Here is a 25,261-nt window from a genome sequence, read left to right as displayed (position 1 = left end):
ATAGACTTCAAGTCCTCTTTTTCTCTGAGGAGGCAACTTGCATTAAAAAAAATGAACATTTAACTTTTTTTTCACAAAAAAATTACTTCAGGTCCAATTTTTTCTAAAATTTTTCCAAGGGTAACAGGAGAAATTTAACCCGAAAAGTTATTGTCAACTTTGTCCTTAGTACGCTGATACCCCCCATATGTGGGGGAGAACCATTGTTTTGATGCATGGCAGAGCACGGAAGGGAAGGAGTGCCGTTTGATTTTTTCAATGCAAAAGTGGCTGGAATTCAGATCGGACGCCATGTAACTTTTGGAGAGCCCCTGAAGTGCCTAAACAGTGAAAAAAAAACACAAATGACACCATTTTGGAAACTAGACCCCCTCAAGAAACTTATCTAGATGTGTGGTGAGCACTTTGAACCCCCAAAGGCTTCACAGACGTTTATAACATAGAGCCGCAAAATTAAAAAAAATATATTTTTTCCATAAAAATGATCTTTTCACCCCCAATTTTTAAATTACCAAGGGAAAAAAGACCCCAAAAGTAATTGTGCAATTTGTCCTGAGTACGCAGATACACCATATGTGGGGGTAAACCACTGTTTGGGCGCATGGCAGAGCATGGAAGGGAAGGAGCGCCACTTGACTTTTTCAACGCAAAATTGGCAGGGATTAAGATCAGACACCATGTCGCGTTTGGAGAACCCCTGATGTGCCTGAACAGTAGAAACCCCCACAAGTGACCCCATTTTGGAAACTAGACCCCCCAAGGAACTCATCTAGATGTGTTGTGAGTACTTTTAACCCCCAAGTGCTTCACAGAAGTTTATAACGTAGAGCCATAAAAATAAATAATTTTTTCACAAAAATATTTTCGCCCCCATTTTTTATTTTCCCAAGTGTAAAAGAATAAATTGGACCCAAAAAGTTATTATGCAATCTGTCCTGAGTACCCAGATACCCAATATGTGGGGGTAAACCACTGTTTGGGCTCATGGCAGAGCTCGGAAGGGAAGGAGCACCGTTTGACTTTTTCAACGCAGAATTGGCTGGAATTGAGATCAGACGCCATCTCACGCTTGGAGAGCCCCTGATGCGCCTAAACAGTTGAAACTCCCCAATTCTAACCCTAATCCCAACCCTAACTTTAGCCCCAACCCTAAACCCAAGCCTAACTTTTGCCCCAAGCCTAACCCTAACTTTAGCCCCATCCCTAACCATAACTTTATCCCTAACTCTAATCGGAAAATGAAAATAAATAATTTTTTTTATTTCATTATTTTTCTCTAACTAAGGGGGTGATAAAGAGGGGTTTAATTTACTATTTATAGCGGGTTTTTATGTTTGACAGTAGTCACGCTAAAAGAAGCTTTTTGCTGTAAAAAAAAGTTTTTGCATCACCACATTTTGAGAGCTATATTTTTCCATATTTTGGCCCACAGAGTTGTTATGATCAGGTGGCCTTGGAGCAGTATGAAAACCTTCTCTGGAGTAGGTGGTAACTTATACTGACCGCAAACCCTGATCCTGTCACCGCAACTAGAAGTAGCCGTGGGGTGTACCTAACAAAACCTAGACACCTCGACACAGCCTGAGGACTAAATACCCCTAAAGATGGAAATAGGAAAACTATCTTGCCTCAGAGTAGACCCCCAAAGGATAGGCAGCCCCCCACAAATATTGACTGTGAGTTGGAGAGGAAAAGACACACGCAGGCAGAAAACAGGCTTAGCAAAGGAGACCACTTCTAGCTAAAAAGAAAAGGACAGGACAGAGTTCTGTGCGGTCAGTAATAAAACCCTTCCAATATATCCACAGCAGAAAATACAAAAACTCCACCATCTAACTAAAGACGTGGAGTATAACTGCAACTCCAGAGAATCCAACCAGACTGAGAAAAAACAGATGACAGTCTAAGCTGGACAAATAGAAACAAAAGATCAGCACTGAAAATAAGCACACAGCAAGTGTGCTTCAGAAAAAGAAACAGACACTTATCTTTGCTGAACTGGCAGCTAAGCAGGTGAGGCCAGGCAGAGATCCAATACTTCCAAAGAAACATTGACAACTGGCAAGGGCTAATGAATCCTGCACACTTAAATATCCCAGTCAGAACAGCAATTAGCTGATACACCTGGCCAGTGCTGTGACTCAGAGACAACTGCATTCCCACCTACAACCACTGGAGGGAACCCAAGAGCAGAATTCACAACAGTACCCCCCCCTTGAGGAGGGGTCACCGAACCCTCACCAGGACCTCCAGGACGATCAGGATGAGCCAGATGAAAGGCACGGACTAAATCAGCAGCATGGACATCAGAGGCAAAAACCCAAGAATTATCCTCCTGGCCATAACCCTTCCATTTGACAAGGTACTGAAGCTTCCGCCTCGAAAAACGGGAATCCAAAATCTTCTCAACAACATATTCCAACTCCCCATCAACCAACACAGGGGCCGGAGGATCAACAGAGGGAACAACGGGCTCCACATATTTCCGCAACAAAGATCTACGGAAGACATTATGGATAGCAAAAGAGGCCGGAAGCGCCAGTCGAAAAGACACCGGATTAATAATCTCAGAAATCCTATAAGGACCAATAAACCGAGGCTTAAACTTAGGAGAAGAAACCTTCATAGGAACATGACGGGAAGACAACCAGACCAGATCCCCAACCCGAAGCCGGGAACCAACACACCGACGACGGTTAGCAAAGCGCTGAGCCTCCTCCTGAGACAACATCAAATTGTCCACCACATGAGCCCAAATCTGCTGCAACCTGTCAACCACAGAATCCACACCAGGACAGTCAGAAGGCTCAACCTGCCCAGAAGAAAAACGAGGATGAAAACCAAAATTACAAAAGAAAGGCGAAACCAAAGTAGCCGAACTAGCCCGATTAAGGGCAAACTCGGCCAACGGCAAAAAAGCCACCCAATCATCCTGATCAGCAGACACAAAGCATCTCAAATAAGTCTCCAAAGTCTGATTAGTACGCTCGGTCTGGCTGTTTGTCTGAGGATGAAATGCAGAGGAAAAAGACAAATCAATGCCCAGCTTGGCACAAAAGGCCCGCCAAAACCTAGAAACAAACTGGGAACCTCTGTTGGACACAATATTCTTCGGAACACCATGCAAACGGACCACATGCTGAAAGTACAACAGAACCAAATCAGAAGAAGAAGGCAATTTAGGCAAAGGCACCAAATGAACCATCTTAGAGAATCGGTCACAAACAACCCAGATAACCGACATCCTCTGGGAAACAGGAAGATCGGAAATAAAATCCATAGAAATATGCATCCAGGGCCTCTCAGGGACCGGCAATTGCAAAAGCAACCCACTAGCACGGGAGCAACAAGGCTTGGCCCGCGCACAAGTCCCACAGGACTGCACAAAAGAATGCACATCACGCGACAATGAAGGCCACCAAAAGGACCTACCAACCAAATCTCTGGTACCAACAATGCCAGGATGACCAGCCAACACGGAACAGTGAACCTCAGAAATCACTCTACTAGTCCATCTGTCAGGAATAGTTTCCCCACAGGACAGCAGTCAGGTTTGTCAGCCTGAAATTCCTGAAGAACCCGTCGTAAATCAGGGGAAATGGCAGAAAGGACCACCCCATCTTTCAGAATACCGACCAGCTCTAAGACCTCAGGAGAATCAGGCAAAAAACTCCTAGAGAGGGCATCAGCCTTAATATTCTTAGAACCCGGAAGGTACGAGACCATGAAATCAAAACGAGAAAAAAAACAGGACCATCGAGCCTGTCTAGGATTCAACCGTTTGGCAGACTCGAGGTAAATCAGATTCTTATGATCGGTCAAGACCACAATACGGTGCTTAGCTCCCTCAAGCCAATGTCGCCACTCCTCAAACTCCCACTTCATAGCCAACAACTCCCGATTGCCGACATCATAATTGCGTTCAGCAGGCGAAAACTTACAGGAAAAGAAGGCACACGGTTTCATTAAGGAACCAACAGGATCCCTCTGAGACAAAACAGCCCCTGCCCCAATCTCAGAAGCGTCAACATCAACCTGAAACGGAAGAGAAACATCCGGTTGACGCAACACTGGAGCAGAAGTAAAACAACGTTTAAGTTCCTGAAAGGCAGAGACAGCCGCAGGGGACCAATTCCCAACATCAGCGCCCTTCTTCGTCAAATCAGTCAAGGGTTTAACCACGCTGGAAAAATTAGCAATGAAACGGCGATAAAAATTAGCAAAACCCAAAATTTCTGAAGGCTCTTCACGGATGTGGGCTCAATCCAATCATGAATGGCCTGAACCTTAACCGGATCCATCTCTATAGACGAGGGAGAAAAAATAAAGCCCAAAAAAGAAACCTTCTGCACCCCAAAGAGACACTTAGACCTTTTCACAAACAAAGCATTGTCACGAAAGATCTGAAATACCATCCTGACCTGTTGCACATGAGACTCCCAATCATCGGAAAAAATCGAAATATCGTCCAAATATACAATCAAGAATTTATCAAGATAATGCCGGAAGATATCATGCATGAAGGACTGAAAAACAGATGGAGCATTAGAGAGTCCGAATGGCATCACAAGGTATTCAAAATGGCCTTCGGGCGTGTTAAACGCAGTTTTCCATTCATCACCCTGTTTAATACGAACAAGATTATAAGCCCCCCGAAGGTCAATCTTAGTAAACCAACTAGCTCCCTTAATCCTAGCAAACAAATCAGAAAGCAAAGGTAAAGGATATTGAAACTTGACCGTGATCTTATTCAAGAGGCGATAATCAATACAGGGTCTTAAGGAACCATCCTTTTTAGCAACAAAAAAGAACCCCGCTCCCATCAGTGAAGAAGATGGCCGAATATGCCCTTTCTCCAAAGACTCCTTAATATAGCTGCGCATGGCGGCATGTTCAGGTACAGACAGGTTGAAAAGTCAGCCCTTAGGAAACTTACAGCCTGGAATCAAGTCAATAGCACAATCGCAGTCCCTGTGCGGTGGAAGGAAACTGGACTTGGGCTCATCGAATACATCCTGAAAATCAGACAAAAACTCCGGAACTTCAGAAGAGGAAGAAGGGGCGATAGACATCAGAGGCGCATCATTATGAACCCCCTGACAACCCCAACTAGTCACAGACATGGACTTCCAATCCAACACAGGATTATGTACCTGTAACCAGGGAAAACCCAGCACGATAGCATCATGCAAATTATGCAACACCAGAAATCGACAATCTTCCTGATGGGCTGGCGCCGTGCGCATGGTCACCTGTGTCCAAAACTGGGGCTTATTTTTAGCCAAGGGTGTAGCATCAATACCCCTTAAAGGAATAGGGTTCTGCAAAGGCTGCAAGGGAAAACCACAACGCCTAGCAAAGTCAAAGTCCATTAAGTTCAAGGCAGCGCCTGAATCCACAAACGCCATGACAGAAAATGATGACAATGAGCAGATCAAGGACTCAGATAACAGAAATTTAGGTTGTACAGTACTGATGGTAATTGAACTGGTGATCCTCTTTGTTTGCTTAGGACAGACTGAAATGACATGGGAAGCGTCGCCACAATAATAACACAACCTATTGAGACGTCTGAAACCTTGTCGTTCTGTTTTAGACAGAAACCTATCACACTGCATAGGCTCAGGAATTTGCTCTGAGGATAACGCCATAGCATGCACAGTTCTGCGCTCCCGCAAGCGCCGGTCAATGTGAATGGCCAGAGACATAGAATCACTCAGATTGGAGGGTGTGGGAAACCCCACCATAACATCTTTAACGGATTCAGAAAGACCCTTTCTGAAAATTGCCGCCAAAGCATCATTATTCCATGTAGTCAACACAGACCATTTTCTGAATTTCTGACAATATAATTCAGCCACCTCTTGCCCCTGAGACAGGGCCAACAAGGTCTTCTCAGCTTGATCCACAAAATTAGGTTCATCATGTAATAATCCTAACGCCTGAAATAAGGAGTCTACATTAAGCAAAGCAGGATCCTCAGATTCCAGGGAAAATGCCCAATCCTGTGGATCACCACGCAGCAGGGAGATGATGATTTTAACTTGTTGAATGGAATCACCAGAGGATCGAGGTTTCAATGCAAAAAACAGTTTACAGTTGTTTTTAAAACTCAAAAATTTGGACCTGTCACCAAAAAACACATCAGGAGTAGGAATCTTCGGTTCTAAAGCAGGAGTTTGAACAATATAATCAGAAATACCCTGTATCCTAGCAGCAAGCTGGTCTACACGAGAAGCTAATTCCTGAACATTCATGCTAGCACAAGGCTCCTCAGCCACCCAGAGATAAAGAGGGAGAAGACAAAACAGAGTGAAGAAAAAAAAATGGCTCAAGACCTTTCCTCCCTTCTTCTGAGATGCATTTAACTCATTGTGGGCCAGTTGTACTGTTATGATCAGGTGGCCTTGGAGCAGCATGAAAACCTTCTCTGGAGTAGGTGGTAATTTATACTGACCACAAACCCTGATCCTATCAGCGCAACTAGAAGTAGCCGTGGGGTGTACCTAACAAAACCTAGACACTTCGACACAGCCTGAGGACTAAATACCCCTAAAGATGGAGATAGGAAAACTATCTTGCCTCAGAGTAGACCCCCAAACGATAGGCAGCCACCCACAAATCTTGACTGTGAGTTGGAGAGGAAAAGACACACGCAAGCAGAAAACAGGCTTAGCAAAGGAGGCCACTTCTAGCTAAATAGAAATGGACAGGACAGAGTTCTGTGCGGTCAGTAATAAAACCCTTCCAAAATATCCACAGCAGAAAATACAAAAACTCCACCATCTAACTAAAGACGTGGAGAGTATAACTGCAACTCCAGAGAATCCAACCAGACTGAGAAAAAACAGCTGACACAGTCTAAGCTGGACAAATAGAAACAAAAGATCAGCACTGAAAATAAGCACACAGCAAGTGTGCTTCAGAAAAAGAAACAGACACTTATCTTTGCTGAACTGGCAGCTAAGCAGGTGAGGCCAGGCAGAGATCCAATACTTCCAAAGAAACATTGATAACTGGCAAGGGCTAATGAATCCTGCACACTTAAATATCCCAGTCAGAACAGCAATTAGCTGATACACCTGGCCAGTGCTGTGACTCAGAGACAACTGCATTCCCACCTACAACCACTGTAGGGAACACAAGAGCAGAATTCACAACACAGAGTCATGCGAGGTCTTCTTTTTTTTGTGGGACGAGTTGATAAGCCCCCGGTCCATCCTGCAAGTGAACAAAAATAAGTTTTATTATACTCACCTGGAGGGGAGGTCCTGTGCGGTCCGGTCCGGCGCCTACAATCTTGTTGCAATGCCGCCCTCCTGCTTCTTCTTCGCTCCCCAGCATCGGCACTCCAGCGCTAGCGTACTTCTCTGCCCTGTTGAGGGCAGAGTTAAGTACTGCAGTGCGCAGGTGCTGGGAAAGGTCAGAGAGGCCCAGCACCTGCGCACTGCAGGAATTTGCTCTGCCCTCAATAGGGCAGAGAAGTACGCCTGCGCAGGAGCGCCGATGCCGGGAGTGATGAAAAAGCAGGAGGGCGTCGTTGCAAGAAGATGGGAGGTGCTGTACCTAGACCTGCGACACCCATCAGACTGGACAGCTCCCCCGGGTGAGTATAATATGACTTATTATTCGTCACTTGCAGGTCGGACCAGGGGCTTATCTACAGCATTATAGAATGCTGTGAAAAACCAACCACCAGAGCAAATGACCTAACTCCAAGAAAATCACATAGCAAGGGTATACGTATTATCACGATAAATCTTTATTTGTAGTGGTAATAAACATAATTACAAGTGCACATGTTGGATGAATATAAAAACCATATAATAACAAGAATAAAATCCCCAAAAATGTATATAAAAACCTATATAGGTATAAGGTGCACCAAAAAAGGGGGTAATAACAGGACTCCTTTAAAAACAATCAGGGATAAGATAATAACGTGTGCCACAAGTGATAAAAAATGATAGAAAAAAAATGTATACAAACATGAGCATCTGACATAAAAATAACTATTGGGTTAAAAATAACCCATAATATAACTAGGCCATAAGGCCAACCAATCCGAAACGCGCGTCGGGGTGCGCATTGGTTGGATTCGGTGACGCCATTAAGGTATAGGAACTCCGTTACAATCTCACCTCACTGCCCTTTTGCCTATATAGTGCCATCTTGCACATGTTATATTTTGGTTGCTTACCACATTGTTTGCACACTGCATGTTTGCACATTGCACTTTCTCTACATAAAGGTTGGCCTTATGGCCTAGTTATATTATGGGTTATGTTTAACCCCATAGTTATTTTTGTGTCAGATGCTCATGTTTGTATACATTTTTTCTATCATTTTTTATCACTTGTGGCACACATACAGTGGGGCAAAAAAGTATTTAGTCAGTCAGCAATAGTGCAAGTTCCACCACTTAAAAAGATGAGAGGTGTCTGTAATTTACATCATAGGTAGACCTCAACTATGGGAGACAAACTGAGAAAAAAAAATCCAGAAAATCACATTGTCTGTTTTTTTAACAATTTATTTGCATATTATGGTGGAAAATAAGTATTTGGTCAGAAACAAACAATCAAGATTTCTGGCTCTCACAGACCTGTAACTTCTTCTTTAAGAGTCTCCTCTTTCCTCCACTCATTACCTGTAGTAATGGCACCTGTTTAAACTTGTTATCAGTATAAAAAGACACCTGTGCACACCCTCAAACAGTCTGACTCAAAACTCCACTATAGTGAAGACCAAAGAGCTGTCAAAGGACACCAGAAACAAAATTGTAGCCCTGCACCAGGCTGGGAAGACTGAATCTGCAATAGCCAACCAGCTTGGAGTGAAGAAATCAACAGTGGGAGCAATAATTAGAAAATGGAAGACATACAAGACCACTGATAATCTCCCTCGATCTGGGGCTCCACGCAAAATCCCACCCTGTGGGGTCAGAATGATCACAAGAACGGTGAGCAAAAATCCCAGAACCACGCGGGGGGACCTAGTGAATGAACTGCAGAGAGCTGGGACCAATGTAACAAGGCCTACCATAAGTAACACACTACGCCACCATGGACTCAGATCCTGCAGTACCAGACGTGTCCCACTGCTTAAGCCAGTACATGTCCGGGCCCGTCTGAAGTTTGCTAGAGAGCATTTGGATGATCCAGAGGAGTTTTGGGAGAATGTCCTATGGTCTGATGAAACCAAACTGGAACTGTTTGGTAGAAACACAACTTGTCGTGTTTGGAGGAAAAAGAATACTGAGTTGCATCCATCAAACACCATACCTACTGTAAAGCATGGTGGTGGAAACATCATGCTTTGGGGCTGTTTCTCTGCAAAGGGGCCAGGACGACTGATCCGGGTACATGAAAGAATGAATGGGGCCATGTATCGTTAGATTTTGAGTGCAAACCTCCTTCCATCAGCAAGGGCATTGAAGATGAAACGTGGCTGGGTCTTTCAACATGACAATGATCCAAAGCACACCGCCAGGGCAACGAAGGAGTGGCTTTGTAAGAAGCATTTCAAGGTCCTGGAGTGGCCTAGCCAGTCTCCAGATCTCAACCCTATAGAAAACCTTTGGAGGGAGTTGAAAGTCCATGTTGCCAAGAGAAAAGCCAAAAACATCACTGCTCTAGAGGAGATCTGCATGGAGGAATGGGCCAACATACCAACAACAGTGTGTGGCAACCTTGTGAAGACTTACAGAAAACGTTTGACCTCTGTCATTGCCAACAAAGGATATATTACAAAGTATTGAGATGAAATTTTGTTTCTGACCAAATACTTATTTTCCACCATAATATGCAAATAAATTGTTAAAATAAAAGACAATGTGATTTTCTGGATTTTTTTTTCTCAGTTTGTCTCCCATAGTTGAGGTCTACCTATGATGTAAATTACAGACGCCTCTCATCTTTTTAAGTGGTGGAACTTGCACTATTGCTGACTGACTAAATACTTTTTTGCCCCACTGTAAATGGAAAATGTTTAAGAACATCCTAAATAGGCACTGTAAGCGGTTTATACCTTGTGGGAATAAAAGGACTAGAAATAGGAAAAACCCAATGTGGCTAAACAAAGAAGTAAGACAGGCAATTAACAGTAAAAAGAAAGCATTTGCACTACTAAAGCAGGATGGCACCCTTGAAGCTCTAAAAAACTATAGGGAGAAAACTACTTTATCTAAAAAACTAATTAAAGCTGCCAAAAAGGAAACAGAGAAGCACATTGCTAAGGAGAGTAAAACTAATCCCAAACTGTTCTTCAACTATATCAATAGTAAAAGAATACAAACTGAAAATGTAGGCCCCTTAAAAAACAGTGAGGAAAGAATGGTTGTAGATGACGAGGAAAAAGCTAACATATTAAACACCTTCTTCTCCACGGTATTCACGGTGGAAAATGAAATGCTAGGTGAAATCCCAAGAAACAATGAAAACCCTATATTAAGGGTCACCAATCTAACCCAAGAAGAGGTGCGAAGCCGGCTAAATAAGATTAAAATAGATAAATCTCCGGGTCCGGATGGCATACACCCACGAGTACTAAGAGAACTAAGTAATGTAATAGATAAACCATTATTTCTTATTTTTAGGGACTCTATAGCGATGGGGTCTGTTCCGCAGGACTGGCACATAGCAAATGAGGTGCCAATATTCAAAAAGGGCTCTAAAAGTGAACCTGGAAATTATAGGCCAGTAAGTCTAACCTCTATCGTTGGTAAAATATTTTAAAGGTTTCTGAGGGATGTTATTCTGGATTATCTCAATGAGAATAACTGTTTAACTCCATATCAGCATGGGTTTATGAGAAATCGCTCCTGTCAAATTAATCTACCGTATATATTCGAGTATAAGCCGACCCGAGTATAAGCCGACCCCCCGAATTTTGCCACAAAAAACTGGGAAAACTTATTGACTCGAGTATAAGCCTAGGGTGGCAAATGCAGCAGCTACCGGTGAATTTCAAAAATAAAAATAGATGCTCCATACCGTTCATTATGGCCCCATAGCTGTGCCATATAGTGCTCTGCACCGTTCATTTTTGCCCCATAGATGCTCCATATAGTGCTCTGCACCGTTCATTCTTGCCCCATAGATGTGCCATATAGTGCTCTGCTCCGTTCATTCTTGCCCCATAGCTCTGCCATATAGTGCTCTGCTCCGTTCATTCTTGCCCCATAGCTGTGCCATATAGTGCTCTGCACCGTTCATTATTGCCCCATAGCTGTGCCATATAGTGCTCTGCACCGTTCATTATTGCCCCATATCTGTGCCCCATATAGTGCTCTGCACCGTTCATTATTGCCCCATATATGCTCCTTATAAAGCTCTGCCATTGCTGCTGCTGCTGCTGCAATAATAAAAAAAAAAAAGCCATACTCACCTTGCAGCTCCCGGCGTCTCGTTCCGGCGTCCAGTCCCGGCGTCTCTCCGCACTGACTGATCAGGCAGAGGGCGCCGCACACACTATATGCGTCATTGCGCCCTCTGACCTGAACAGTCAGAGCGCAGAGACGCCGGGAAGACAGAGCGGCGCCGGGAAGATGGAGCGGCACCCGGCGTGTGGAACGGGGACAGATGAATATAAAATACTTACCTAGTCCTGCCGCTCCTGATGCTGCCCCTGTCTGTCACACTGTCTCCGGGTGCCGCAGCTCTTCCTGTCAGCGGTCACTGGCACCGCTCAGAGGAATGAATATGTGGCTCCACCCCTATGGGAGTGGAGTCCATATTCATAAGTTTAATGAGCGGTCCCACGTGACTGCTAAACAGGAAGAGCTGCGGCACCCGGAGACAGTGTGACAGGCAGGGGCAGCGTCAGGACCGCCAGGACTAGGTGAGTATGTCTCAGCGCCCTCTCCCCCTCACCCGCCGACCACCGTGACTCGAGTATAAGCCGAGAGGGGCACTTTCAGTCCAAAAATTTGGGCTGAAAATCTCGGCTTATACTCGAGTATATACGGTAATCAGTTTTTATGAAGAGGTAAGCTATAGGCTGGACCACGTTGAGTCATTGGACGTGGTATATCTCCATTTTTCCAAAGCGTTTGATACCGTGCCGCACAAGAGGTTGCTACACAAAATGAGAATGCTTGGTCTGGGGGGAAATGTGTGTAAATGGGTTAGTAACTGGCTTAGTGATAGAAAGCAGAGGGTGGTTATAAATGGTATAGTCTCTAACTGGGTCGCTGTGACCAGTGGGGTACCGCAGGGGTCGGTATTGGGACCCGTTCTCTTCAACATATTCACTAATGATCTGGTAGAAGGATTACACAGTAAAATATCGATATTTGCAGATGATACAAAACTATGTAAAGCAGTTAATACAAGAGAAGATAGTTTTCTGCTACAGATGGATCTGGATAAGTTGGAAACTTGGGCTGAAAGGTGGCAGATGAGGTTTAACAATGGTAAATGTAAGGTTATACACATGGGAAGAAGGAATCAATATCACCATTACACACTGAACGGGAAACCACTGGGTAAATCTGACAGGGAGAAGGACTTGGGGATCCTAGTTAATGATAAACTTACCTGGAGCAGCCAGTGCCAGGCAGCAGCTGCCAAGGCAAACAGGATCATGGGGTGCATTAAAAGAGGTCTGGATACACATGATGAGAGCATTATACTGCCTCTGTACAAATCCCTAGTTAGACCACACATGGAGTACTGTGTCCAGTTTTGGGCACCGGTGCTCAGGAAGGATATAATGGAACTAGAGAGAGTACAAAGGAGGGCAACAAAATTAATAACGGGGATGGGAGAACTACAATACCCAGATAGATTAGCGAAATTAGGATTATTTAGTCTAGAAAAAAGACGACTGAGGGGCGATCTAATAACCATGTATAAGTATATAAGGGGACAATACAAATATCTCGCTGAGGATCTGTTTATATCAAGGAAGGTGACGGGCACAAGGGGGCATTCTTAGTGTCTGGAAGAGAGAAGGTTTTTCCACCAACATAGAAGAGGATTCTTTACTGTTAGGGCAGTGAGAATCTGGAATTGCTTGCCTGAGGAGGTGGTGATGGCGAACTCAGTCGAGGGGTTCAAGAGAGGCCTGGATGTCTTCCTGGAGCAGAACAATATTGTATCATACAATTATTAGGTTCTGTAGAAGGACGTAGATCTGGGGATTTATTATGATGGAATATAGGCTGAACTGGATGGACAAATGTCTTTTTTCGGCCTTACTAACTATGTTACATTATTATCTTATCCCTGATTGTTTTTAAAGGAGTCCTGATATTACCCCCTTTTTTGGTGCACCTTATACCTATATAGGTTTTTATATAAATTTTTGGAGATTTTATTCTTGTTATTATATGGTTTTTATATTCATCCAACATGGGTACTTGTAATTATGTTTATTACCACTACAAATAAAGATTTATCGTGATAATAAGTATACCCTTGCTATGTGATTTTCTTGGAGTTAGGTCCTTTGCTCTGGTGGTTGGTTTTTCACTGCTTGTATGAGTGGTTTCCACTCGCTCTACTTGTTTTCACTGGGGTCCATCTAATAATTTTTATAAAAAAATTTATTTTACATACTAGATCTGATTTTAGTGCCCCTTTTTAGTGTTAACATTTTCTGTCTTGCATTATAGAATGCTGTAGATTAGCCCTGAAAGGCAGTGGCCGCATTTTATAGCGGCAAAATCTGCTGACAGGTTCTATTTAAGGCTACTTTCACACTTCCGTCGTTACGGGGCCGTCGCAAACCGTTGGCCCGACGTACCGATGGACGTAGTGCAAAATACTGCAAAACGTGGGCAGCGAATGCAGTTTTCGGACGCATCCGCTGGCCATTATGAGTTGCGGTGAGGAGGGGGCGGAGTTTTGGCCGCGCATGCGCGGTCGAAAATGGCGGACGTGTTGCACAAAAAACGTTACATTGAACGTTTTTTGTGACGACTGTCCGCCAATTACCGACGCATCCAGTGCACGACGTATGGAACGTGTGTCCATACGTCGGTAATACAAGTCTATGTGCAAAAAACGCATCCTGCTGGCAACTTTGCAGGATGCGTTTTTTGCACAGAACGATGCATTGCAACGTCTTTATAAAGACGGAAGTGTGAAAGTAGCCTTAGGCCCTGATATTTGGCACTCAGGAAGAAACGAGCCCCAGAACCTCCGGAACTGAAGGTGCTCATATTGTACCAAGTCAGAATTTCTTGGGGGAGGTCCCTCAAACTGGAAAAAAAAGGAAGGTCACAAAAGAGGTGCCGAGTGTGTTACAAAAGGGGAATACACAAGGACACCATTTATCAATGTGACACCTGCCTTGAAAAAGTGACACCTGCCAATGTGACACCTGCCTGTATGAAAGATTGCTTCAAACTAGACCACACCTCCTTGCACTACTAATTTACTTAAATTTACAAAACAGGAAACAGTAGATAAGTTCCAAAAGGGGGCACTTGTTGGGCATTGCCACTGTTTAGGCACATCTAGGTAAGTTCCTTGGGGGACTAGTTTCCAAAATGGGGTCATTTGTGAGGGGTTTCTACTGTTCAGACACATCAGGGGCTCACCAATTCGATCTCAATTCCAGACAATTTTGGTTTGAAAAAGTCAAACGGCACTCCTTCCCTTCCAAGCCCTGCCATGCGCCCAATCCATGGTTCCCCTACATATGGGGTATCAGCACACTCAAGAGAAATTGCACAACAACTTTGTCCATTTTCTCCTTTTACCCTTGTGAAAATAAAAAAAAAAATGTTGTTAAAAGATATTTTTTGTGACTAAAAAGTTAAATGTTCATTTATTCCTTCCATGTTGCTTCTGCTCCTGTGAAACACCTGAAGGGTTAATAAACTTCTTGAAAGTGGTTTTGTTCAGCATGAGGGGTGCAGTTTTTAGAATGGTGTCACTTGGGTATTTTCTGCCATACAGACCCCTCAAAATGACTTAAAATGTGAGGTGGTCCCGAAAAGAAAATGGTTTTGTAAATTGTGTTGTAGAAATGAGAAATCGGTGGTCAACTCTTAACCCTTATAACTTCCTGACAAAAAAATTTTTGTTTCCAAAATTGTGCTGATGTAAAGTAGACATGTGGTAAATGTTATTTATTAAAGATTTTGCGTGACACATTTCTCTGTTTTAAAGGGAATCTGTCACCCACAAATGGCCTATAAACTAAGGCCACCGGCAGGTACGGACTGGGACTGAAATTCAGTCCTGGCATTTGAAATCACACAGGCCCATGGTGTCCCCGTCCCCAAAAATCAGATTGGATATATTACTAATATTACCCTGGATGGAGGAAAGAAAGATTTACTACAAGACCAATATTTCTAATTATGCCCACGGCATGCTGAGGTAAGGGACAGAGTGACCAGCTTTGTGCTCCATCATAACTGTCACAGTATGGGTGTCTTGAGAACATTGATTCTGTTAACAACATAGGACACAAGGCAGCCCACAACCAGACCGGCTTTTCTGGCATTTGCCAGAATTGCCAAATGGCCAGTCCGGCCCTGGCCACCGGCATCAGGGGCTTATCTAAAGCATTCTGTAATGCTGTAGATAAACCCCCCGATGTATCCTTAAGGATAGAAAAACAGGCTATATTATACTCACCCAAGGGCAGTCCCGCTGCGGTCCGGTCCGATGGGCGTCGCGGTCCAGCGCCTTCAATCTTCATACGATGTTGTCCTCTTCTTGTTGCGGCTCCTGCGCAGGCATACTTTGTCTGCCTTGTTGAGGGCAGAGCAAAGTACTGCAGTGCACAGGCAACGGGAAAGGTCAGAGAGGCCCGGCGCCTGTGCACTGCAGTACTTTGCTCTGCCCTCAACATGGCAAAAAAAAAAAATGTAAAAAAAAAAAAAAAAAAAAAAAAAAATCGAAATTTGAAAATTGCAAAATTTTCCAAATTTTCGCCAAATTTCCATTTTTTACACAAAGAAACGCAAGTTATATCGAAGAACTTTTGACCACTAACATGAAGTACAATATGTCTCGAAAAAACAGTCTTAGAATCGCCAAGATGTGTTGAAGCGTTCCAGAGTTATAACCGCATAAAGGGACAGTGGTCAGAATTGTAAAAATTGGCCCGGTCATTAACGTGCAAACCACCCTCGGGGGGTAAAGGGGTTAAAAAGCATGTACAAAAAAAATAATTTTGCCAAGATGGGAACAGGGGTAAATAGCCCAGTCTTGAACTGATTTAAAAACGGTTTAAAAATATATTGGGCAAAAGCAGTTACCGTATTTTTCCGACCATAAGACGCACTTTTTTTCCTCCAAATTTGGGAGGAAAGTGTGGGTGCGTCTTATGGTACGGATGTAGCATGTGGGGAGGGGGGCAGCAGTGAGTGGGATCGCACTGTTATCCTACTTCCGGATGTCCCTGCTGCCCAGAATCAGTGCTGGAGAAACCATGTGCTCCCGATGATTAAGTGCAGTGAATATTCATTAGCGGCTCCCCGCCCACCTATCAGCTGAGTGGTGAGCCAGGAGCAGCAAATGCTTAAGCAGGGACACACATGGCTTCTCCAGCGCTGATTCCTGCAGCAGCTGGGCAGGTCTGTGTGTCCGGGGGAAAGGAGGCAGCAGCAGGGGCCAGAGGAGAGAGGAGATTGCTGCATACCTGCCATGCCTGGGCTGGACGCTGAGTTCTGTGCAGGAGGACCTGTGATGATGTCAGGAGTGGACGGGCTGGAGCATCACATGGCAGCTCAGAGCCCTCCCTCTTCCTGACATCATCACAGGTCCTTCAGGCTCTCCAGTCTCCACTAGAATCTGCAGCTTCATCATAACCTGTGCTGTGGAAAGGAAAGCAGTCATGGAATGCTCCAGCTTTAACCTCACCACAGTGTGGCTGGCTGCCACATTTAAGAGGTTAGTCTTTACAAAACACACTAAAGCACTCTGCCACTCCTTTGGTGAACTATAACTCCCAGCATGTCATAGGATCTGCAGGACATGCTGGGAGTTATAGTTCTCCCATGGGATTTTAAAGCAGCACTCCAGTGTTATTTTGCAGTGCTGGAGTGGTGCTTTAAATATAAGCCCTGTGCCCCCATTCTTATACTCACCCTCCAGCATCTTCATATAATGCTTTACAGACACCGCACTGGTCCCGCAGCTTCCAACATAATAACATACTATTATATATAATAACACCACATATAATAGTATGTCATTTATGTTATTAAATATTTTACCACATTTTTTAGCTTCAAATATTTTTTTCCCTATTTTCCACCTCTAAAACCTGGGTGCGCCTTATAGTCCGGTGCGTCTTATAGTCCGAAAAATACGGTAATGCTTGAAACCAAAAATAACCAATCTTTCCTCAGATGATTACATAGTGTTAGAAAACAGTGGTGTATAAAGGTAGAAGTAACTGCTGAGGTCAGTTACTGGTTGTAGACAGGACTTCCCCAAAGCACCCCTGTGAACAAAATGCAGGGGTAGCAGCATAGTGATGGCCCTAAAAAGGCAGGGGCTTTTAATGCTTATTTTACCGTTTTCAAGTATTTGCATTTTCTACATTTTGTTCAAGAACGGACATTCCAATGAAGAACATGCATTTACAAAATGGCCATAAGACTCAGTACATTATGAGAATTAATTATAGATAACTGAAAATAGTCTTAAAGAAAGCAAAAACACATGATAACCGAGAAAATAAAACTAAAAAAAAAGACGGATTTTACTGGCATCGCAAGCTAATGAGAAGGCTGTGACGATATGGCACATAATGAAATCCACAAGTACAGCAGCACATCTATGAGCAACACAATCCGGTCAGCATTTTATTTCTATATATACTCAGTTTCCTGACACTTAGCAATTTGGGATTCTTAACATGTGTTTTGCAGTTGTAAAATGGCACAGCATCCCCATTGCATGTGAGTTAATGCAAATGCAACACCTTTATCATATACAGCACGGGTTATCTTAGAGTTACAATCCGTAGCAGGGGTCTAGCTAGATTAAATTTTAAATAACTGAAACCCCCTCGAAATGAGGCACAGTAAACAAGTTTTAGCTACTTAATGACAATACTTGGCTCATCTTACCATATTGCTCTGATACTGCGTAGAACCATACATAGTCAATCCATTAGAGGGTGCGACTGACTGTGCCATATCAGCTTCCATAATTCCTCTGCGGTCAATTAAGCTTAAAAGAAAAGAAACATTTCTATAGAAGAGAGCTGGAAACCAAATCCCCCCACACTGGGAATGAGTAAAAAAAGCAGGTTATCAGTACTCTGGGAGTGAGTAAAAAGCAGGTTATCAGAGGGGGCCAGTGCCGGAGCCTTACCTGGGGTTCATTGGACCACAAAGAGCTGCACAGCAATTCGTAAAAATATTGCCATAGCTATAAGGATTATAGCTTTCTTTTCCTCGCTTGCTTGACCAAGAACCTTTAATCTGCAAAAACAGAACAGATTTATTGTAACTGGCATTTGCACTGCAGTACAAAGATGTACATTCTGCATGGTCTAGCTACAATTTGTATGAATGTATGAGAATCATGTATAAATATTTAGGTTTTGCTATTGTAATTTATTCTAGTGTAACGAAAGACCCATGTCATACACTTTAAGTTAATGCCCTACACGTCACTAATAGTTACGTTCAGTTTGGTCTTTGCAAGATCACAAAAGGTTTTCCCATCTTCAAATGTAAAGATGGACACCCCCAAAAAGTTCAATGGTATTGTGGGTGGGAGGATGAGGGCACATAGAAAAATATATGAGATATGACAGAAAAATTATATATTATGAAATTATATCTGAGCACAGCAGGCTTGCAAATTACATGCTGCCTAGTCTACAGTACCTGATTGATACTGATTATTGAACACATACCTAACAAAATTATAGTAATTTAATTGACACCAAGCAGTTTGTACTGCACTACCAAATAGGTTGCCACTACTTAAGCAACATAAATAAGTGAATAAATAATTCTTAAAAGGCTAGAGCATCATTAAAGTCACAGTGGTGTTGCAATGTAGTAGGGGTGTTAAAACCCCAGCAGATTTAGATTGCCATTAAAACAAATAGCAATTATGAAGGATGAAATGATCAGAATGTATAAAAAATACATTTATTAGATTAAAACAAAATAGAAAACAGATACAAAATATACAATTAATCAATTAAGAACATGATGACAAACTGGTAAGCAAGAGTACACAGCATGATCAATTCTGTAACCTGATACAGAGATTATGTAATTCATAATAGTAGTCCACAGTAAACAAGGTCTCTATAACAGGAAGATCTGTAAACTCTAATTGAAATGATATTCAAGCAAGAAATGGATACAGGACTTAAAAGACTAGATCAGTTATCAGTGCTGGTGACACCATGTAAAAATGCACCATGTGAAAATGCACCAATGAAGGCACATATCATTACATGTCAATGAATAGGTGTAACCCATTACCTGTAGCAATGTTGCAGGGTATGCGTGTGCTCTAGCAACATGCGTTTCACCACCTCTGTACCTTTGTCAGGATGTAGGGTAACACGATATAATGCCATAATATATAGTGTGTGTAGATCAATTAATCAGGCATGTGTGTCGGCGCGTTGCCATGTTACCGCGTCATAGCGAGGGTGGCGCTCAATGCATACGTTATCTAGTCACATGACCGGGCCCTTATCTAAGATAACACACCACAATTGAAGAGCTCCTCCTACTACAGTGCGGCAGCACATGCTCTGTATTCACCACTGAAGCCTGCTATGAAGGATGATAGAGATGGTGATCTTCCTGTTATATATTTACTGTGGACTACTATTGTTATTATTTAATCTCTGTAATAAGGTTACAAATAATTGGTCATGCTGTGTATTATTGCACACTAGTTTGTCATGTCCTTAATAGACTAATTGTATATTTTTGTATCTATTTTCTCTTGTTTTATAATAAATTATATTTATTTATATTCTGATAGTTTGCTCCTTCATAAATCGCTATTGGTTTTCATGTTTCAAGAAGAGATCACTATACCAATTTATGAGGATATTGTTGGGTTACATTGCAATGACAGGGATTAAATCCTCAACTACTCGCAACTTCAATGTTACCCTTTTAAAACTGGCCATTCAGACCTAACCAAACAACTTCCATACTTACATCTTCATTGGTAGTTTGATTGGAACTGATTAAGTAAGTGTGGAAACCCGACAGGCCAACAATGGACCATACAGAAAAGAAACACACCACAGCTTCCAGGACAGTAAAATAGATGTTAAGGAGGCACACATCAAATTCAAGATATAGCTTAAAGAGTGTGTCACAGCTGAAATGTAAATTAAACTTATTATAAGCAGTTATATTGGGGACTTAACCCATATGTAAAATCATATAAGCAGTAGCACATTCTCCAGAATTTAAAGAGTGTCATTCAACACAATTTTTATCTTTGATGACATGAACTCAGCTTTTAATTTTAATTGTTAAGGAGTACAATACCTTAGAATTGTAAGCCAATGAAATCTAAAACCTTTTGTCAACTAATAAACAAACTTTACTACAGGTTACAGATAAATCATTTAAAGGATATCTTGCAGGGCTGTCCTTTAAGGCATTAAGAAATCCTGATTGTTGAGAGCCTGGAAATATTTTTTTTTTTTTTTTTTAAAAAGGAAAAATAAGTAGGAAATTAAAGAGACTTGCACATCTTTGCTCACATGTATTACTCCGTTTACACCAGAAATTAAAACAGTGCAAATTAAGCAGGGTTAAGATTCTGAAATGTTCTAGAATTGTCAGAACAAACACGTCTACTATCCAATACCTCACTTATACAATATAGTATTGTTTATTGAATGTGAACCATTGTCTGGATTTTCATTAAACGCATGACCATAATTTTTTATTCTTAACCCTTTAGAAGAGACTCTTTAGTAAAAAACAGTTTAGAGTTTATGGGACACCTTTCTCATGTGTACATGAGGATTTAGTAGTTGTGGTATGTAGGCACAATGGACACTACTGATTGAAGGTACAAACAATATTGGGTTGTAATATATACTTATCTATTATCCAAACAGTAGATTCAACTGTCATAGCAGACCAATGTAGCGAGTGTTATCCAGTATTAAATCATAAAATAAAAGGTACGGTAACTCACTATTTAAGCTTAAAAAAAAAAACAAACAAAAAAAAACACGATTTGATTTTATTTTTCCAAAAACCACTTCGAAAGAGGTAACTTACTTATAATGTAGCCAAAACTGACTGACTGACAAATTCAACCATTTCTGCAAGTAACAAACCCTCATACAGTTACATCAACCTAAAAGTTACGACTCTTTATTTACGAAAAATAAAGACACTTAGTCCTTTAGGATCAGGTCTACAAGAACAGGCTTGGTAGTTAAAAAGTTTAAAGAGGACCAGTCAGTCAGATTTAGGACTCTTAACTAAAGACATGACTAATGACCTACCGTATTTTTCGGACTATAAGACACACCGGACTATAAGACGCACCCACGTTTTAGAGGTGGAAAATAGGGGAAAATATATTTGAAGCAAAAAAGGTGGTAAAATATTTAATAACAAACATACTATATGTGTTGTTATTATATAGAATAGTATGTTATTATGTTGGAAGCTGCGGGTAGAAGATGGAGCTGCGGGACCAGTGTGGTGTCTGTAAAGTACTATATGAAGATGCTGGAGGGTGAGTATAAGAATGGGGGCACAAGGCTTATATTTAAAGCACCACTCCAGCACTGAAAAATAACACTGGAGTGCTGCTTTGAAATACCATTGGGAGAACTATAACTCCCAGCATGTCCTGCAGAACCTATGGCATGCTGGGAGTTATAGTTCACCACAGAAGTGGCAGAGTGCTTTATTGTGTTGTAGTGACTAACCTTTTAATTGTGGCAGCCAGCCACTGTGGTGAGGTAAAAAGCTGGAGCATCCCATCCCATGACACCACAGAGCCCTCCCTCTTGTTGCTTCTCCACAGCACAAAAGTAAGCTTGCAGATTGTAGTGTGGTGTCTGCAGGACCTGTGATGAGATCAGAAGAGGGAGGGCTCTGTGCTGCCATGTGATGCTCCAGCCCGCCCTCTTCATGACATCACACAGGTCCTTGTGCTGGAGCACTCAGCATCGATTCAGCACAGCCCTGGCAGGCAGGTATGCAGCGATCTTGTCCCCTCTGGCCCCTGCTGCTGCCTCCTCCACCAGACACACAGATCTCCCCAGCTGCTGCAGGAATCCAGCGCTGGGGAAACCATCTGTGTCCCTGTGAAGGAGTCTTCATTTGCTGCTCCTGGCTCACTGCTCAGCTAACAGGTGGGCGGGGAAGCAGCTAATGAATATTCACTGCACTTTAATGATCGGGGCCATGTTGTTTCCCCAGGGATGATTCCTGAAGCCCAGCAGGGACATTTTTCTGCCTCCTGCCTCCCAGTGCAATCCCACTCGCTGCTGCCCCCTCCCCACATTACATGCCTACCATAAGACGAACCCACACTTTCCTCTCAAATGTGGAGGAAAAAAAGTGTGTCTTATGGTCAGAAAAATACGGTACTTCCTAAGGCAGGTGCCAATTATTGCTGGGCAAGCCCCTCAACTGCCAAATGTGGTAACTGAGCCGATAAATCATGTGCATGCATTGCCACCTGCAATGCTGGAGCCTGTGCAAATTTTCGGCCAGAGGAGGCAGACCACTGAAAAAGCAGCCACCAGACAGTCATACACAGGCCAGATTGGTAGGATTAGATCAAGTGCAAAGTCCAGCTCCGCTGCACATGTGCTTCATTAGTATAAAGCTTCCATGGCTGAAAAACAAAACATATCCTTTAAACTAGGGTTATCCTTTAAACCAGATTTAAAGCGCCATTACAGAAATATATTAAGTTAAGAGTTCAAAATCCTAATGAAAGGTTTTCTTTAGTATTTTTGTGAAATGCAACATGCATGTATTGCTCAGCTATAAGGGAACCCATTACCTCCAGAAATGTCATTTACTAACAAATATAGAGGCAATCTGCAGGTATATGGAGCTTTAAGGGAACCTGTCACGTGATAAACGCTATTAACCTGCAGATCTAAGGTTAATCTTTAAATTAATAACATTCTGAAGCTGTCTGGCGCCCGCACTGACAGCTGGCCCTAATGATGAGCTGCTGTCAGTCAGTGCCAGGGGTAATGGTTACAGCTGCCGTTCTCTATATATACACTGTGTGCAGAATTATTAGGCAAGTTGTATTTTGCGTCCTAATCAGACGCAGCACAGCCATCATTCCGGACCTGTGCGCGCCGGGCACCACCTCCTCTTGCAGCATTATCATCCCCAGGCGCCTGCGCTGTAAGTACAAAGGGCAGAGCAACTGCGCAGGCCCGGAAAAAAAAACTTAATGCGCAGGCGCCGGGGACGATGATGCAGCAAGAGGAGGCGGTGCCCAGCGCGCACAGGTCCGGAGTGACGGCTGTGTTGCGTCTGATTAGGAGGGAAAGACCTGCCTCCGGGAACATTTCACGGTATGAGGGGGCACATTTTATAAACGTTTATTTCAGCTTGTGCAGGAATCATAACTAAAAGAGCCACCTTGTTAGAATGCAGCATTTGTGCTGCACAAGGTGGCTCTTTTAGTTACAAACGCCTGAGGGGGGTGACAGGTTCCTTTTAATTATTAGGCAACTTTCTTTCCTTTGGCAAAATGGGTCAGAAGAAAGATTTGACAGGCTCTGAAAAGTCCAAAATTGTGAGATGTCTTGCAGAGGGATGCAGCAGTCTTGAAATTGCCAAACTTTTGAAGCGTGATCACCGAACAATCAAGTGTTTCATGGCAAATAGCCAACAGGGTTGCAAGAAGCGTATTGGGCAAAAAAGGCGCCAAATAACTGCCATGAATAGAGGAAAATCAAGCGTGAAGCCACCAGTTTTGCCATATTTCAGAGCTGCAACGTTACTAGAGTAACAAAAAGCACAAGGTGTGCGATACTCAGGGACATGACCAAGGTAAGGAAGGCTGAAAAACAACCACCTTTGAACAAGAAACATAAGATAAAACGTCAAGACTGGGCCAAGAAATAACTTAACACTGACTTTTCAAAGGTTTTATGGACTGATTAAATGAGAGTGAGTCTCAATGGGCCAGATGGATGGGCCATAGCCTGGACCAGTAAAGGGCAGAGAGCTCCACTCTGACTCAGACGCCAGAAAGGTGAAAGTGGGGTACTGGTATGGGCTGGTATCATCAAAGACGAACTTGTGGGACCTTTTCGGGTTGAGGATGGAGTGAAGCTCAACTCCCAGACCTACTGCCAGTTTCTGGAAGACAACTTCTTCAAGCAGTGGTACAGGAAGAAGTCGGTATCGTTCAAGAAAAACATGATTTTCATGCAGGACAATGCTCCATCACATGCCTCCAACTACTTCCACAGCGTGGCTGGCCAGTAAAGGTCTCAAAGAAGAACAAATAATGACATGGCCCCCTTGTTCACCTCATCTGAACCCCATAGAGAACCTGTGGTCCCGCATAAAATGTGAGAGCTGAGATCTACAGGGAGGGAAAACAGTACACCTCTCTGAACAGTGTCTGGGAGGCTGTGGTGGCTGCTGCACGCAATGTTGATCGTAAACAGATCAAGCAACTGACAGAATCTTTGGATGGAAGGCTGTTGAGCGTCATCATAAAGAAAGGTGGCTATATTGGTCACTAATTTTGGGGGGGTTTATTTTTGAATGTCAGAAATGTTTATTTCTAAGTTTTGTGAAGTTATATTGGTTTACCTGGTGAAAACAAACAAGTGAGATGGGAATATATATGGTTTTTATTAAGTTGCCTAATAATCCTGCACAAACATATATCGTCCTAAGATAACCAAATCTAAAAAAAAAACACTCCAACTTCCAAAAATATTAAGCTTTGATATTCATGAGTCTTTTGGGTTGATTGAGAACATAGCTGTTGATCCCTATAATAAAAAAGAATCCTCTAAAATACAACTTGCCTAATAATTCTGCACACAATGTAGAGTGGTTACTCAAGTTGAGCTGGCATCGACACTATGAATGAATTTTGAATGCTGCTGGGAGCAATAAAGTTTATTTCCTTCCAGCAGTGGGGCCCTAACTGCCTGCGACAGACAGATTCAGAACGGTATTAACCTGCAGATTAACCCCATATTCTAAGGTTAATCGCTTTTTTTCATGTGACAGATTCCCTTTAAATTATGTTATGCATAGTTACTGGAGTACCTGCGGCATGGAGAAACCTCCCGGCAGCTGCTTGCTTCCAATCATCTAGGT

General features: G+C 42.8%; 1 protein-coding gene across 17 annotated transcripts in view; it reads right to left on the bottom strand.

Moving 5' to 3' along the window:
- Positions 1 to 25,261, bottom strand: part of ZDHHC14 (zinc finger DHHC-type palmitoyltransferase 14) — a 650,690-nt gene that overhangs the window by 192,790 nt on the left and 432,639 nt on the right. For all 17 annotated transcript variants that reach the window (XR_011321957.1, XR_011321956.1, XR_011321955.1 and 14 more), the window contains 4 exons: positions 20,550 to 20,598; positions 20,120 to 20,222; positions 18,291 to 18,400; positions 18,044 to 18,146 (listed from right to left, as the gene is read on the bottom strand). Coding sequence is in view for 14 of the 17 variants with exons in the window: in XM_069769386.1 (XP_069625487.1) it covers positions 18,044 to 18,146; positions 18,291 to 18,400; positions 20,120 to 20,222; positions 20,550 to 20,598 (365 nt within the window). In the remaining 3 variants the exon portion in view is untranslated. The remainder of the gene's footprint in view (positions 1 to 18,043; positions 18,147 to 18,290; positions 18,401 to 20,119; positions 20,223 to 20,549; positions 20,599 to 25,261) is intronic.

This window comes from Ranitomeya imitator, chromosome 5 (genome assembly GCF_032444005.1).
Source record: "Ranitomeya imitator isolate aRanImi1 chromosome 5, aRanImi1.pri, whole genome shotgun sequence".
Classification (NCBI taxonomy): Eukaryota; Metazoa; Chordata; class Amphibia; order Anura; family Dendrobatidae; genus Ranitomeya; species Ranitomeya imitator.
This window is presented reverse-complemented; position numbering and strand designations above follow the sequence as displayed.